The 15,721-nt window shown below is 52.9% G+C and overlaps 5 protein-coding genes across 5 annotated transcripts; 1 reads left to right on the top strand and 4 right to left on the bottom strand.

The window, feature by feature from the left end:
• Nucleotides 1-838: 838 nt before the first annotated feature.
• PC9H_009163 (uncharacterized protein) lies at nt 839-1,369 on the bottom strand (the record flags this gene model as incomplete). The annotated part of the gene is made up of 1 exon (XM_036778670.1): nt 839-1,369. The coding sequence occupies one exon, from the start codon at nt 1,367-1,369 to the stop codon at nt 839-841; it is 531 nt and encodes a 176-aa protein (XP_036630098.1).
• Nucleotides 1,370-2,456: 1,087 nt separating this feature from the next.
• On the bottom strand, nt 2,457-3,567 carry PC9H_009164 (uncharacterized protein; the record flags this gene model as incomplete). The annotated part of the gene is made up of 2 exons (XM_036778671.1): nt 2,457-3,178; nt 3,234-3,567. 2 exons carry the CDS (start codon nt 3,565-3,567, stop codon nt 2,457-2,459), a joined length of 1,056 nt encoding a protein of 351 aa, XP_036630099.1.
• Nucleotides 3,568-3,970: 403 nt separating this feature from the next.
• Nucleotides 3,971-6,133, top strand: PC9H_009165 (uncharacterized protein; the record flags this gene model as incomplete). The annotated part of the gene is made up of 3 exons (XM_036778672.1): nt 3,971-4,144; nt 4,200-4,642; nt 5,917-6,133. 3 exons carry the CDS (start codon nt 3,971-3,973, stop codon nt 6,131-6,133), a joined length of 834 nt encoding a protein of 277 aa, XP_036630100.1.
• A 311-nt stretch (nt 6,134-6,444) lies between these two features.
• PC9H_009166 (uncharacterized protein) lies at nt 6,445-7,402 on the bottom strand (the record flags this gene model as incomplete). The annotated part of the gene is made up of 3 exons (XM_036778673.1): nt 6,445-6,714; nt 6,749-6,860; nt 7,170-7,402. The coding sequence occupies 3 exons, from the start codon at nt 7,400-7,402 to the stop codon at nt 6,445-6,447; spliced, it is 615 nt and encodes a 204-aa protein (XP_036630101.1).
• A 6,176-nt stretch (nt 7,403-13,578) lies between these two features.
• PC9H_009167 (uncharacterized protein) lies at nt 13,579-15,226 on the bottom strand (the record flags this gene model as incomplete). Its single annotated transcript, XM_036778674.1, has 5 exons — nt 13,579-14,205; nt 14,263-14,388; nt 14,435-14,686; nt 14,736-15,098; nt 15,158-15,226. The coding sequence occupies 5 exons, from the start codon at nt 15,224-15,226 to the stop codon at nt 13,579-13,581; spliced, it is 1,437 nt and encodes a 478-aa protein (XP_036630102.1).
• Between the last annotated feature and the right edge of the window lie 495 nt (nt 15,227-15,721).

Genomic DNA, 15,721 nt, shown 5'->3' on the forward strand with positions numbered 1-15,721 from the left:
ACGGTCAAATACCGTACCGTATACCGTACCCGCAAAGAGGCATCCGACACTGAGAACGGTACGGGGACGGCTCCCGTATTACGACCCCCGTAATTACGCTCATTACGGTGACGGGGAACAGCCCTAAATACACCGCGGCATACAGCAGGCAATGATTAATGCTACTTCAACTTCTATGTGCTCTTGTTTACTTCAACACATGCGCCAGACCGCTCAAGAAATACCTCGCGCTGAGACACACTGCCCGCCGACCTCCACATGTCAACACGCCGGCGTTCCGCTCTATCATGTCCGCATGTGGTAAGGTGCGTGCCTGTTTCCATCTTGTTTCGCTACAAACAAGCTATTTACGAGTTGATAGGCTCAACCAGCCGCCACTGACCGCAACCTTCTTGCCCATTCCAGTGCTGGGTGGGCAGTACTTCGAGATTGAAGGTACGTGCCTCTTCTTTCCTTGCTTTCATAGTTCTTCCCTCCTTAACCCTTTCCCCTGTTTCTCTTTTGTTGTTACAGCCGTTGCCATCGCCCCTGCTCCGCTATCCATCCTCCTCATTTACGCCTCCTTTGTCTTTGCTTGCCCGAGCCAACGATACCCTTGTTTCTTCTAGTCCTAGTCGACGAACGACTGCTCCACGTCATGCTCTCCCCGTCGCCTACGCTGTAGTTCCAAGTTGAGCTGGCAGGTTAGGACGGGTCAGTGTATAAGTACGGCGACGATCATCCGCACTGCACATCGGCATGGAAGGGGACTCCAGCTTCCGAGGTTTTACAACGCCAGGACGGATGGAGGCTGATTCCCGTCCAGAGGCGGCAACGATACGTATCCAGCGTGAGGGCTTTAGTCGGGACCAATTTTGACGAGGGCACGCACTCGCCCAGACCTGATGCCGTGGTCCGCTCGCCCGCGACGGGGTTGGCGTATGTCAATGAGCATTCGCCATTCAGGCGTGGTTCGGCTATTTCGCTCGTGGAGCGGGCGGGATGTTTCGTTAGTGGACACGGCGCGTCGAGCGAGGGTGAAGGCAACTTGAGAGCGGGGAGAAGTGTTGCAGTAGAGATAAGTGTGTTGAGATGTTAAGTGTGCGAGATCGAGCACACTCCTCGTCGTCATCGACGTTGCCTCCCTGGCCGTGGCCGTCAAGTCCGCAAACGAGCCCGATGGACCTGGCGCCGCTGCTCTCACCGTGGTCGCTTGCCGATCCGCCATTTTCAAGTCCCGTTTCGAACGTGAATCGCCATGGGCAGCCGAGCACTTGAAGTTCAATAAAAAGCTGGGTGGCTCCTGTGCCGGGTCCCAGCATTGGACCCCCTCTCCGGCCCTTTTCTTAACACAGCCGGGTTTTCGATCGGACATGCAATCCGGTCTCATTCCCCAACGAATCTCCGGTGCCTGGCTACGAACCTCACCTTGGCAGAGATGAAGGCCAACTGCGCGAGTCGAGTGTGCGCGGCGGAGTTGGGTTAGGCGAGAGAGAGATGAGGCGCGTGAGGTGGTGAGGCAGATGAGCTGTGACGGTCTTTATACCACGCATCGACGGGTCTGTCGTCGTCCGTGAAGCCGCTCTTTGTTGTGATAGGCTACTAGGACTTCCCCGCGCATCGAATTTTACCTACAGTTGAGGACAGTCAAAGTCCGCAAATTGCGTAGCGCTCGAACGGGATTTTTTGGGGACAAATTAACGCCAGATTCAGACTCAGGATAGCTGAAAACGTCTGAAAAAGCACCTCCGAAGTTTTTCCCACGAGAATCTGTCTGCGCCAATATTTTGGAGCACAAAATTCAAATTGTGTGTACCTCTGTGGGCCTTTTCGGGATGACAGGCGCCCAAGACTGGGCATGCAACCCAATTCTTACGATCCCCAATTGGAAGTTGCGGCGAAATATCACTAGCCTTTGTTTTGGAACTATCCCAAAAGCGCCTCAAGCCATAAATTCTCACACCAACGGCGTGTTCTCTCACGCTCTTGGTTTTCCCATCACGAAGCGCCCAGAAATATGAATATTTTTTCTCAGGAACGGCTCGATAGAAGTCCAAGATTTTGACGGGATCAACATGAGCTAATCAAAAGGAGTCGATTGGCATATTTTTCATGATTTTATCTAATATACTCGGCTTACGCCAAAATTTTGAGGGTATTTTCCAGTAATTCGCCTTTTCTGGGCGATCGGCTCGTCAGAATTGGACAAGCACGGTATCATTCGAAAGGGTTTTCAAGCCGGAATGTCTTCCGCGCAAGTCCGGAGCACAATAAAAAAACTTTTTATTTTAGCGGACTTTGACTGTCCTCAACTGTATACGAAGAAGCATTGTGTATTCCTCAGGGTATCCGCCGACATCAACAGGCCTCGGGTATCGCAGATCCTGTAGCGTTGATCAGAAATATACTATGAAAACGGGCAAAGTACGGTCGACTATTGAACGGTAACTACAGTTGAAAGTACTGGAATACGCTCCTTAGGCATGGTAGAAGCTATTGCATTGTAAATAGTGCCTGCAAGCAAGCTTTTTCCAGCGCCTCTTGAAATCCTCTGCCACGTCATCATACGTGATAACAATGCCATCAGGCCCGTCTACCTTTTCCTGCACGAATAATGGCCGAAATGGCTCGACCTGTGGATTTTGAAGCACTGGCTCCTTCGACCCGCTATTCCACCTCCAATCACACCACCTGTATTCGCCACCAACAAGAGAGAGCGTTGAGAGCGTCGTGCCTTGCAGCGCCGGGTATTCAGCAAACATAAACTTGGCTTGCTTCCTAACCTGGCCGGCTAGCAGCTCATATTCGCCCTCGGTTGTGATCTTCCGCTTGTTTTCAACGGCGAAAATGGGCTGGGTATTCCAGATGCCGAGCACCGGGTCCATGGTGTACAGAAAAATGATGAAGTCAGGCGATTGAGAGGTGGTTTCCATTTCACGCGGTTTATCAGGAGCCGTTGAGGGATCCCGCTTCATCACTGGTTTCTGTTGAAGCGGCACGAAAGGCTCCTGATCGCGGAAAGAGGGAGGAAGAGGGAGCCGAGCTCGCCGAACATTGCTGATAGTTGGCTGCTGTTCTGGTTCCGGTTCCGCGTCCGGTTCTGGACAGTCAGAAAACACGGCGCTGACGTCGGGCGTGGAAAGCGATTGCTCGCCCCGTTCTCCAGGGTAATTAATGATACTGTCCTGCTCCGCTATTCCTATGATAGGAGAAATCAGTTCGCGTTTGGGTGTGAATAAAGTTGGGCGACAGACCTCTATGCACTGCCCATCGATAATCGCCCCTGGTTAACTTTCCTTGGGGGTTAACGTCAAGCCAAGGGGGCTCCACCGTGGCTGTGGCTGGCGTCGACACAGTCGACTGCCCGACATGGCTCGTAACGCGGGGCCGCGGAAGCCCAGTGGTAGTCTGAGCGATCCAGGAAAGAAATCTGGTCGTGAAGGCATAGTATTTATGCTCTTGTGCGTCATCCGGGATAATATCGAGAGCAAGTTTTGCCTTGCCGATTTGGACGAGGACCTCAGACAGGAAAGATATCTTGCGGTCGGTAGTCCGAGCGATATGGGGTTGCTGAGAGGCGATGACCATGCTGGGTAGAAGAGCAGCGGATTATGCCAGGCGTGGGGGATGCGGTGCACAAAGCGTTTGTCCTGATTTTTATAAGCAAGGACCAGGCCAGCCTGAAGGTGTTTCCCGTTCAAGTAAATCCCCAAATTTAGCTCAGATAATGAACGTTTGAACGTCGAACAAGGAAAGCTGGTCGAGACAAAAGGCATGCCACTGTAGGAACAACAGGCGTGAAGCAAGGATCTCATAGAACAATACGAGAACAATCTCGACATCGAACAAAGCGTCTAAATTTGAGACAATACTGTCATCCAAAAAAGGATGGTGCCACCACAAGTAACTCCGAGTCGGACCCGTGGCGCCCACGTGACAAAAACCAACTTGCCTTTATATTCTCGACTCCTCTCAAGTTGCCACCGAAGCCATGCCCGACTTGGCCTTATCCATGTCCTCTCCGAACGCATCTCAGCATGAGCCTGCCCAGCCCACCATGGCTGATGTCGTTTCCCAAATGACGGGCGCGGACAGGCGTATTTTCTTACTACTTACGTGCCCTCCGAAATCGACCAACGATCTGCACGGTCGCCCATCTTTGAGGGTGAGCAGCTCAGATTCTTACTTCGACCACCAGGGAAATAATTCTCCTCCTCCAGAATGCCTTCATCAAATTCGTATCGCGTGCTCGAGCATACGAATACCTCCCCCTGAACACGGTACCTGACAAGAAAAGCCGATTTCAGCCTCCCCGCTGGCGCTATGGGTACAAGTTCACTTTTGAACAGGCTCTTGCGGTCAATGAGCAGCGTCTACCCCCCGACCAGCAATTATCGCCACTGAGCTGGTTCCGGGAGTGCTGTGACGACGATGCTGACCCCGTCGCCGAGCGCGCTCGTGTTGCGGGTTCATGGCTTGAAACCCGCGTGAATGTTATTATGGAGGGTGACCAAGAAGCGCAATGGTGCCACGCCTGGGAGAATGGCGAGAGGATTCTGGTGCTCAGTTTTAGGGACACATGGCGTCTTGGAGAAGCGCCGGGTGCCGATCAAGTCGCTGCAATCAGCGAGTTGATGTTTGGTAAATACGTGGAGCCCATGTGGTATGTGGATGCGTTCGATTGTTTCTGGGGGGCGAAGTATTAGCCAGTCATGGGCAATGGACTCCTTACGCCTCGCCTGTTCACCTTGTGGAGATTCTTTGCCCAACCTATTTTCATCATAGTATCGCGTCGCAATGTGATGGGTCGTTCATAAGTCGTCTCGCGTTGAAAGGCGTGTCGTGCTCGAGGATTAGAGTCCCAACATATTCACTATCTATCTGGCAGCGCGTCGGACACTGCTCGAACTGAAAGCCGTGAAAATATATTTTCTGATCTAGCTTTAGCTTAGAAACATGGGTGAGTCACTCCCGCAGTGCTAATGAGTGACTTTCGTCGTTTGCGATCCTAGCTACAAGGGTTTCGCGCAAGGCCAAATAATTAGTAGTCGTTCTATCTGGATGGTGACCCTTTATGGCGACCGCCTGGGCGTACAAGCTACCCACCGCCTACAGAGCTACTACCTCCACCGACACTCCAGGCGCACCGCCGTTGAGCCTGTCTGCGCCGGCATCACGTTCTGGCATTTCCTGATTTGCTATGAAGTACTCGCGTTTAGCAATCTAGATTCCGGCTATCGACGATCTCCACCTACTTCTGTGCTGATGAATGCGTTATTCTACTGCGTTATTACTCCGAACGTCCGACCGTTGTCTTCTGTCTTGAAGGGATCGTTCTTGACAAATGATTCATTGCCGTCTCAGCAATTGTATTCCTCCTCTGGAACCCTTCACGTTTCAATGTTCGCCCTCTATTTTTTAAGGTACTCCATCCGTATTTAAAGCATTCATCTACACATTCCTGCAGCACGATCGCGGAGGACGTATTGCGTCTATGGAGGGTGGCCCGACCGCAATGCAAGTACCAACGAACCCGTATTATTTAAGTAGGCCATAGTCCGATAACTACCTACTACAGGAACATGTCTGAATGTCCGTGATGCCAATAGTGTAATGCAAAGTAGCAAATGATGGGTTAAACGAATGTATTTATAAGGGTACTATATAGAAAAGTCGCGTGAGGATGCGGAAGGAACGTCTATGTTTCGAGTCTAGATATTTATTTTGGAAGTCCTTGCGTGCGGGTCACGTCAGCTTTCGGGAACTCCACCACGTTCGCCTCGCAAGCGGTTCTGCGCGTCGTACGTCAGTCTAAGCACATCTAATGATAAGAAGAAAGGCTTACTCCTTTGTAACGGTCGTCATCCTTTGTAACGGTCGTCAGGTCCTGCCCGCTTGGATAAGTGCGCAAGGTATTGACGAGCTCATCGTCGGTAGGGTTGGCATTCATGCAGGGCCCGCGAACGGATTGGCCGCCGTCGCCGTCGAGAACGTTGAGGCTGAACGCTGCTCCGTCATTCCCATTCCAACAGGCGGCAACGTCAGTACCGGTCCATCAAGTCCACCCGAATTAGCCGGCGATCCGCCGAAGCTTCTGCCAAAACACGTTGGGTCGACCTTCGGGTACACCAAGAGTGTCCGACACAATCCGTAGGGTCGTCCGGTCCTTACCGCTACCGATGATGTTATCGTCGCAGATGACGAAGATCAACTTGCGCTTGTTGTCACAGTGCCAGGCAGCGAGTGAATCATTTCTTCGACGCAGCGACTCTTCGCCTTCAGTGTAGCAAAGTGTAGCAAGGAACCTGGCACAGAACGAACTTGTCTTTCATCTCAGGCGTGCGAGTTGCAGTAAGGACTACAAAAAGGGTTAATGAAGCAGGAATATCTGTAGTACAGGATAGACTTACGCCTGAGGACCGTGGATGCCACGAGGACACCCGAAATCGCGAGTAGCAGGTAGCTCTACACGAAACACCTCGGCGTCTTCCTGAAATCCGTCTTCCCGACAAAGACAGCGTTGCGCAGGTAATTCTTATTCCGCGCGCGCACAGCCGGATTCATCTTGGTCATCACCGCCTCAATCGACTTGGTGGAGTCCTGGCCGGCTTGCTGCTTGAAGACATCCACGAGGTTCTCATCGAGGAACTTGTGATCGCCGTCGTCCCAATGGATGCCAAGCGTATTGAGGTAGTCGTTAAGGCCGTGGACGGTGTCGCCCCAGTATCCCACACCCTATAAAGCGCACATAAACATAAGAAATATGAACATTTTCCTGTAAGACATACCTTTGGATGTCCTGGTCACGAGCCTGCGCCAAGATATCCTTCTTCTCGGAGACGAGGGGTCCCTTCTTGTACTGGTTGATCCTAAGCGAGAATCTTGACGTATATTAGTCAGGCTGGGCACGCCTTGAAGTGAAAGAGCCTGACGCATGCGACCCTGTGGGAGGGAGGCCGAGGGTTGCGTTCTTCACGGTGAGCATCATCTGCAAGTCTGTGACAAGGTCCTGGCACGCAAGCACAAGAGGGGGAGGGAGATCCTGACCGACGACCTACTCAAGGGTATCCATCCCGCCGCTGATCAAACCCTGGACGTCGCTGTGGTCTCTGCGCACGAACTTCGAGACGTCATACACCTGACCCTGGATGGTGACCCAAAGTCATCGTCCGTGGTATGCAACGCGGCACAGTAGCCGGCGGAACTCAATGATGTAGAAGATGATGATGGCGTTGAGGATGAAAATGAGGATGGCGATGGCAAGCTTCCCCTGCCACGCCAGCCTCAAATCTGGCCGCTTCATCCACCCTACGCGCGTCAGCATAAACATCGGTCGTCGCGCCCCTCGCACTTCGTCGGCACGTCCTCCACCGCGTGGCAAGACGATTGGCGAGACTTGATGACAGACGTATATTGGAGCCATTGGTGACAGTGAAAACGTAGTGTATGTCCTCAAAAGACTATGAGGCAAGGTGGCCACGGGCGTACGTGCGTAGACATCGATGAGGTCCAGGAGAGGTGGTGAATACAGACAGACGCCCTCGTTCTTCGGGGTGTGTATGCGCCGTGCTCCGATGCCCCACCCTCGTGCTGGTTCTTCGAGTGTCTGTCCCGCCCTCGCCCTTCCGTTGCGCATGCATTGCGCTCCGCTTCAGCTCTTCGAGTGAGCATTCATAGAAGGCGCAGAAACCAAATAACGCACCTTTTGCGCTGATCTCAAGCTCCAGGTCAAGGCTTCCACGTTCTTGGTACAAGCGTGACGAATTGGTGAAGGGCGTGGAACGGCGACGAGTCCGCCGATGACAGGGAGGATGAGGTACTAGCACTATTGAACGTCGAGCACTGTTGTTGAAGGGCATTGTTAGTCCCATAAAGTACTTTGAGGGCGACACGTACCTTCATATCTTCTACATCGAGGACCAACTCCCGATCACCCTCATATCCCTACTCCTCCCTAACTGAGCCGCTCCCATGGGTATTGTCTCCGTCCGTCCGACCGGCGTGCAAAGGTGAAGCCGGTGGGCTTGATACCGCCGATTCTACCGGGCCTCGCTTCAAAACACGCGCGGGATGGCGTTGGAGGCAGTTTTAAGGTACAAGTCCGCCTTGACTCTGCGCTTCAGATGCTGAGTTATCGCGACATCGGAAGGCGTTTGAAGTTGACGAGCGCATGAGTTATCATCGCCCTTTGCAGCACTAATCCCACGTTGAAGTTGACGAAAGGTCGCTGGTGACGTAGAGGTATCGCCTTTGTGAACAGCCCGTAACATTGATGATCACCTTGGCGCGGGAGCTGCAACGTGAGTGTCGTCTCGTAGTCGGCGGGACGAGCGTCGAGGTTGATGGACGACGCAGAACAGGCCGGGGTGCCTTGAGTTGGACGGGGCAGCGATATTCTGCACAGTAGACATGACGCCTGAGTAGTCCCTGTATCAAGGACATCTCGTCGTCTTCCGACCACTGCTCTCTTCCTCTCATCATAGCATGCTAGCCTGCCAATCGGCCAAGCCGCCACCCCTCGAGCGCAGAGCCCATCTGTTCATAATCCGCGAACAGTCCGCAAGATGCGAACGCGACGACGAGGTTGTGAAGAAGCTGGAATGCCAGCATAAATCCTTGGTGGTCCAGGCAACGTAGCTAGCGTGGAGAAGCATCAACCTGGCCGAGCTGCGGGACGCGCGTGTCGACTGGCTTGAAACGTGAGATGGTATCTGCTGGTCTTAAGGTCGACGCCGGAGTGGGTGTCTAGAAAAATCAGGTAGATGAGAATGGGAGGGTTGAAATGAGAAAACCCGTCCATACCCATGGCTGTGGCAACCCCGTATCACACACTCGCATCATGCTCCCGCTCTGTCGCCTGCCTCCCCTCTCCAGGCTCTCCTAGCTAGACTTGGCCATCTGGATCCAATCCAAAACCCTTCGCAGTCTCCACGTAGCAGCAAGCAAATCCCAGTCTTCTGAGTGCTCAACTTAAGCTGCGTTCATGGATGTTAGGTTGTCGAGCTTCAGGTTCATTGTGGGTGCACGGAGATTCGTTTTATAGCTTCGGAGAAAGAGCGCGATCGAACCATTTCTGCGGATAAGGAGGTTTGAAACTTTGGATCAAGTGGGTGATGCGACGAGGGAGGTTGCATGCCGTGATGAACATTTGGAATGACCAGAGACCGAGAAAATCTGGACAAGCGCTGGTCTTGGCACAGGAGTCAGGACAGGTGAGTCGTGATCAGATGCATTGATGCGTGACGCGTGACGCACCACTGCCACGCGTCGTGTCTTTCCTCTAATCTCATCGCACAACATGGCCGCCTGCATGTCTGGGCGTCCTTAGGTACGTTCCAGCTCCTTTTTTCGTTCTTAATTGCTCACAACTACCTATAGTTATCAGCTTGACAGGCTGACCAGCTGCCGAGCCACTAGCGCTCAACAAGGCATACGCAGACGCCTCAACGACAAGTAGCCGCCAGCGGCCACGTCCACACCGTCCACACCGCCAGCTCAAGTACGATACCACCACCATCCGCTTTCACACACGCTGCACATATGCGTACACGTAGCGGGCTTTGCCACCGCATTGTAACCGTATCGAACATTGCCGCCCCACTGTATCTGGGCGAACTTAGGTGCTTGCCAGCATTTTACGTTTCGGTATTCTTACTCACAGATGATAACACCTTGATAGGTTCGAGCCACACCTGTGCTTCCCTCTGCGCGACCCACTCGAGCGCTACGCCGCCGCCGCCGCACCACCACCACCGCCGTCAGCGTGCACATGCCTGACCGATGTCATAACATCGCCGCCACCGCCCTCGACCCCTCGACTAACGCGTAGGGCAACTCGCGTCGACAATCCAAACGCCGCATAGACGTGTCGTTGCAACGAACGCTGTGTATGGCGCGTCTCAGGTGTCCACCACCTCCAACCCTCCCTCTGCGCCGCTCAACGCGTGCGGACGGCTTTACCAACACATATAGGCCAATCCCACGCATTCTGTACTTCGCCTTGTGCGCCGCTTCACGCGTGCGTACGACGGATTGTCCACGCGTCAATCAGACCTCGTCGCTCTCTGAGCTGAGTGTTCGACACGCGTAACAGTATCACTCCTTCACGCCCACTCCTCGCTCGCTGAACCCACGGGAACGTCGTCCCGTCTCCTCGTCACCACGTTAAAACCGCTGACTTGCCATGCGCGTACGGCTTGACGATGACGGTTCGACGACGGTGCCGCCCTGTCCACCCCCACATCACCGCATAGGCTATCCCGCAACATGGGTTGACGACTCCTCTCTTAGCCTCTACGCAGTCCATGACTCGAGTATATTGTAAGCCTTGACAGTGCCCCGTACATCCTGACTCGTTTACTTTGTTTCCCCTTTCCATTAGCTTGCCTTTTGTTTAAATAGTTATGCGTGAATTAACTACTGCTACTAGTTTGGCAAACATCATCGTGAATAAGGGCTACAATATATTAACCGCAATACCGCAACCTGTTCCGACAGAGAAATCTTGTAGATCGCTCCATCGATCTTTCAACTTCCCTCGCGGATTACCTCCTTTGTTCATCATCAGTCTCCCAGTTGACCGGGTACGTTGGATTTCGATGCAAGTCGATCCGGGTCTTGATTACCCGGACATCTACAAAAGGAAAGTCATCAAATAAAGGACGTCATGGGTGTCCCAGTTTCCTGTACAGTGCTAAACAAGACCGTACATGAAACTTTGACAGCCCCTATCTCGAGTTTGCGCGTGTACCCAACCTTTTCTTCTTTGGCTTTCAAGAAATCGGTGCGCTGTGGTCGCGTTCCCATATCTTGGTATCATCTTCGCGCCAATGTTCCTTATTTATTTCAGCACCGGTACCGCGATCTACTATCGGAGCACATCTATCGAAACCAAGTGCCTTCGCTTCGCTCGAGACTGTACGGGTTGTACTCAGGTATGTCGAGTCCCATTGTTTTGGGTTCGACCTGGAGCCTCAGTCTTATTTACCTAGGTTCCTTGCGCTCTTCGTCGAGTCCCTCGCCCGATTTTGGGACCTTTCCACTAAGAAGGTTAACTTTTGTCAATTAGAATCCTTTCCGAACTACAGAGCTCACCCGACAACTACAGGCATGCGATTCCTCTCCTGGCTGGTCGCGAGTCTCTTTGAGTTTTGTCGCGCATTTCGTGGTCCATCGTCCGCTCGCTGCTTCGTCGTCGTCGTGATTTTTCTGAGCCATGCAGCGAGCCCAGCTGTGGCGTCCAAAGTCTCCCCTCAATACCGGCAGCCTCGATAACAACCCGGCACGTAGTTGGGTATGCACATCGGCACCTCGAATGTTGTAGGATGTGCCCTTGTGCACTGAAAGCTCCAGCCCGCCACCCCACCCAAATGGCAGTACGAGGAAGCAAGTATACTCCGCCGTGTTCTCCAGCGCCAAGTCCAGAGAGTCGAGGTTTCTGCATAGAGTTCCTTCGGAAGTAAGTGGTGCTGTTTTATTTCCTGGCAAACGTCTCGTTGAGCTTTTTACAAGGTAAACTATACATCCGCATTTGCAATCCCTCGACGACGAATACCACCCTCCGTTCTCCGTCCATTCCTGCAGCAACGACACCGACAAACCTACGGACAGCTCAATGGACGCGCTCATTGGTCCCCACCACGCTGTCATCACCCCTCTAGAGCGGAGAGAGACGAGATTCACCCACCGAGTTTCGGGTTGGCACATCCAGCCATAGCGCAAGCCACTACTCCTACGAAGTCCCTCACCACGCCGATTCGACCTACACTCTCTCAGGCTCAGCAACATGCGCAGCAGCGAACATCTTCGACGCGTTGCCGCGGGAGTTGGGCGTTTTGGGATCAGGCTCGCGTTCATTACGGAGACAATCTCGCTCACCCTTGTGCCTGTCATCGAGGATGAGCCGTTTGCCTCTGTAGGTCGTGCTGCGCACAATTTTGCCATACCTGGCGGCATACTGATATTGAAAGCGGATATAGGCTCAGGTGAGTAACTCATTTCCTTATCGTTCGGTTCAACGTCTAATCCCGTCTTGTTTTCTTTGCTTCTCTCCTCTCTCATAGGCAGTATGCGCTTCCCCAGTTGACGCACATCCCACAGAGCACAGTCATACACTTCTCCCTGCCGCTCAGCACAGGTGCCAATGCTAAAGGGCTTCCGTCGCGCGTCAGGCTACACGCACATCCCTGCTCGTCTGCTCGTCCACGCAGGACACCGCAACTGGAGGAAAAATGGGTCGAAGAGGCGAGTTGAGAGGAACAGATTTACTTGCGCGCCCGATGGACCGGCTGTGCTTATTGTTCTCGAATACCGTGGGTTGCATAGGGATCAGGAGCGATCACCGCGCGATGAAGCCGATCTTCGAGTGGTGCTGCTGCCCCCGCGCGCGCTTCTAATTCCTCCATCCTCGACAAGTCTACCTCGCTCCAAGCGCGTGTCAGGATGAGGGCCCTCGTAACAAGGAAAGCATGCCCTGCACACATTCGCACCCCCGCGTCATTCTCTGACTTAGGGCAGCGCTGCCCTACGCTTTAAGCTCAGGAATAGACGACGCCTATGTCGTTACCCCTTCTTCCCCCATTGAACTCCGTCCCCGACCTGTTTTTCATCTCGCTCGCCATCCAAATGAAAGGTGGAGCTCCCGTCACCGAAACGCGTCTGGGACTCAGTTGATTCTCTACACATACGCGAGAGGCCGTCTTGCTGGACGAGAGGAATGTCAAGAAAATGTGGTCGCGCACCGATCAATCTGCCTGCTTTAACTCCTACGCGTGTTGCGTGGCTAGCCGCTAGCGAAAGCCACGGTCCTTGTTACGACGATAATGAAAGCCTGGGTTCGTTGCGCGATGTGGGTGGTGCGGGCGGAGGGAGCGTGGTTATCGCTTGGGAGATCATCCAGCGCGAGCTTGGCTGATGTTACCCGCGCAGGACCTCAAGTCGGCATTCTCTATGTCAAAGCTGTGCCAGCTCGTCTCCTTCACCCCTCTGCGATTTACCGTCGGTCATTCACTTTCACCTCTACCCTCTCAACCTTTTCTTCCCTGTGTAGTCATCACATGTCACGTATCTGTCGGAGAAAACCAAAGCCCCTGATCCTTGACGATCAGGGGATATCATGTAATCAAGCGAGAATTGATTGATCATTGCCTTATCGTCGGGCTTTTAAGTGGATCAAAGTTGATCAAGCTGGAAGCGGCTGATCAGGAAAAGATTTGGAGTCAGGTGATCAAGTATCCCACCAGTGATAAGATATGATCACCCGGAGAATCGTGATAAGATTTGATCAATCAGTTCCAAGAATCTATTATTTGATCATCAGTACATAAAAAGATCAAGCGCTTAATTGCGTGGTCATTATTAATTCCACTGATCAGCGCCTGCCAGAGCTGGAATCGAACTTAGGACCTGCCCAAGTCTATAGTACCAACTATTATTACACTATACCACTACACTATAATCACCATTATTATTTCCTTATCACGCATAAATATGATACAAGGGCAACCCATACTATACCAAAAAACACTGAATTGCAGGCCAATGGGGGACACAATTGGGGGGACAGAGTGAGACTAAGGCTACGAAAAGGCTACGAAAAGGCTACGAGCGCGTACGGTGACTTACACGGCGGGGTTGCGGCGCAGCTGCTGGCTCCTCATTGCCCTGTGTTGCAGCTCCCTTGCCTCGGCCTCGCCCTGCGCGTGCCACCTTCTTTCCACCTCGCCTGGTGGCTGACAAGTTCGCAGAGGCTACCTTGAGCTGAGGGTTATCGATGAAGGGTTCAATTGGAGGCGCCCCATTGTCTGCAGCTGCGGGCGTCGGGTCGGAATCATCTATGTCACTGTCGATAACATTGTCAAGATTGAACGTTTCGTATTCAGCTGCCGGCGGTCTCGGGGGCTCGGGATATGGATCATTGGGGTTCTGGCTGCCATCGTAATCGTAAGGTTCGTCGTCCGAGCTTTCGATATCGCGGAGGGCGTCACGAAGAGAGTGGACACCGTGTTGAGACTCCGCTGGCGCTGTCGTACCGGATCCCACCGTGCTCGAGTGGGTGATTCCTTCGAAAACGGTTACTGCATGTAGACGAAATGCTTTGCGAATGGGGGGGGAGTCGGGGTGTAGCACTAGAGTACCCTTGATCTTGTAGTAGATTTTGCGGTAAGGAATCAGGCTCACGAGGCCCGTTTCGTTCAACGATGAGTCAGGAGACAAGACATAGATAGCCTGATAGTAATATCATGTGAGTACTCGAACAACAGCAAAAAACGATGGACAACGTACCGCAATCACCGCAAATGCCAGAGACCCGGGCGTAAGCTCGTTGATACCCCACATTTTCCCCAGCGTCGATGTCTGCACCGTTGCCTTATCAAGCGAGGCTATACCGAAGAGGATGACTCGCAAAATCTGCAGGTCGTCAGGATGAGTAACCGTTAACAAAGCGAACACGCACCCGGCCAAGGATAGGATTGCAGAACACCTTCCTTGGGTTCGAAACGAGATCTGGGTAAACGAGAGGCGGGACTTCGGGGTATTCCTTGTCACCCGGAAACTTGAGGAGGGACTGAATGATTGTGGAGTCGGCGCGGGTTGTCGGGGATGTCCAGTCCCTCGCGGGTATTCCGTAGTCCTTGAAGATTTGAGGAGCCGCCCGTTTGATGTACTTGAGGGCGTCTGCCCGACCCTCTCCCTGCTTTCTGCGCAACTAAATGAAATGTGAGCTATCATATTCAGCACTATAATGAGAGACTCACCAAGCTGCACCAGTCACTTCGTGCCTGGAGGAAGGAGTGATACTTCGCAGGTATGAAATCGTAGATGGCGGAGGTGATCCCAAGTTTGTATGTCTCGAAAGACACATAGCGCTCCTCGGAGTCAGGATCAAGGTCGGGGCGCGGCTTCAAGAGAGTGGTTGAGTCGGACCAAGCTTCGCACATGATTGCGAGCTTCTTGCCTAGCTCTCTCGCCTCGTTGCTATCCGGAATGGTGAGCACCGCACTTCTCTTAGCTCGTCCGCGCTTGTCCATATTCTCTGCGACGAGAGTGGCATTGTCGCGCGCTGCCTTGTCCTTATCGACTACAAGCGCCGCCAATTGTAGCTGCATTTCCTCGAGCCGCTGTAGGATAATCATCAGTCAATATAGGAAATCAACACGAAGAGGAGTACGTGCCTTACGAAGTGTTCTGGGGCTCGCGTCGGGACCAGGCAGCCTGAGGTCGACTTCGAGTGACCCATCGGACACATCAGAATCAGACTCGTCGTGCGGCATGCGGGACTCGGAACGTGGATCTTCTGGGTGGAGTGGACTGAATCTGCGCAACAAGTTCTGTGGCGAAGTTAAAGGGAACTCACTGTACCTTTTATAGCTGATATTACGTCTGGCTAATTTGGAACAGCTGCAGCATGCAGTGCGCCACAATCAAGGTGGGCCGTAGTCGTGAGGCCTCAATACGTCTTCGTGCAGGTGTTGGCTGGTTGCCGCCGCAGGTGAGATGTCGTACCTGAAGGCATGGTTAATTTGTTGTGTCACAAACACGCATGCATGTATGGTGTCGGTGAACGAGGCAAGTGCACGATGATGGAGTGCTAATACAAATACTTACGTTTGCTGTGTTTGCCGTAGTTCGAGGTGGTAAACTGTGATCGGTATTAGGCGTGCCTTGTCCGAGCGCTCCAAGTAAGCGAACAATGTCGGCTAATTTAACAGTAATGATTATTGTATTGTCGGTTACCTTACCA

The sequence above is a fragment of the Pleurotus ostreatus genome, assembly GCF_014466165.1.
Source record: "Pleurotus ostreatus strain PC9 chromosome Unknown scaffold_6, whole genome shotgun sequence".
NCBI classification, from domain to species: Eukaryota; Fungi; Basidiomycota; class Agaricomycetes; order Agaricales; family Pleurotaceae; genus Pleurotus; species Pleurotus ostreatus.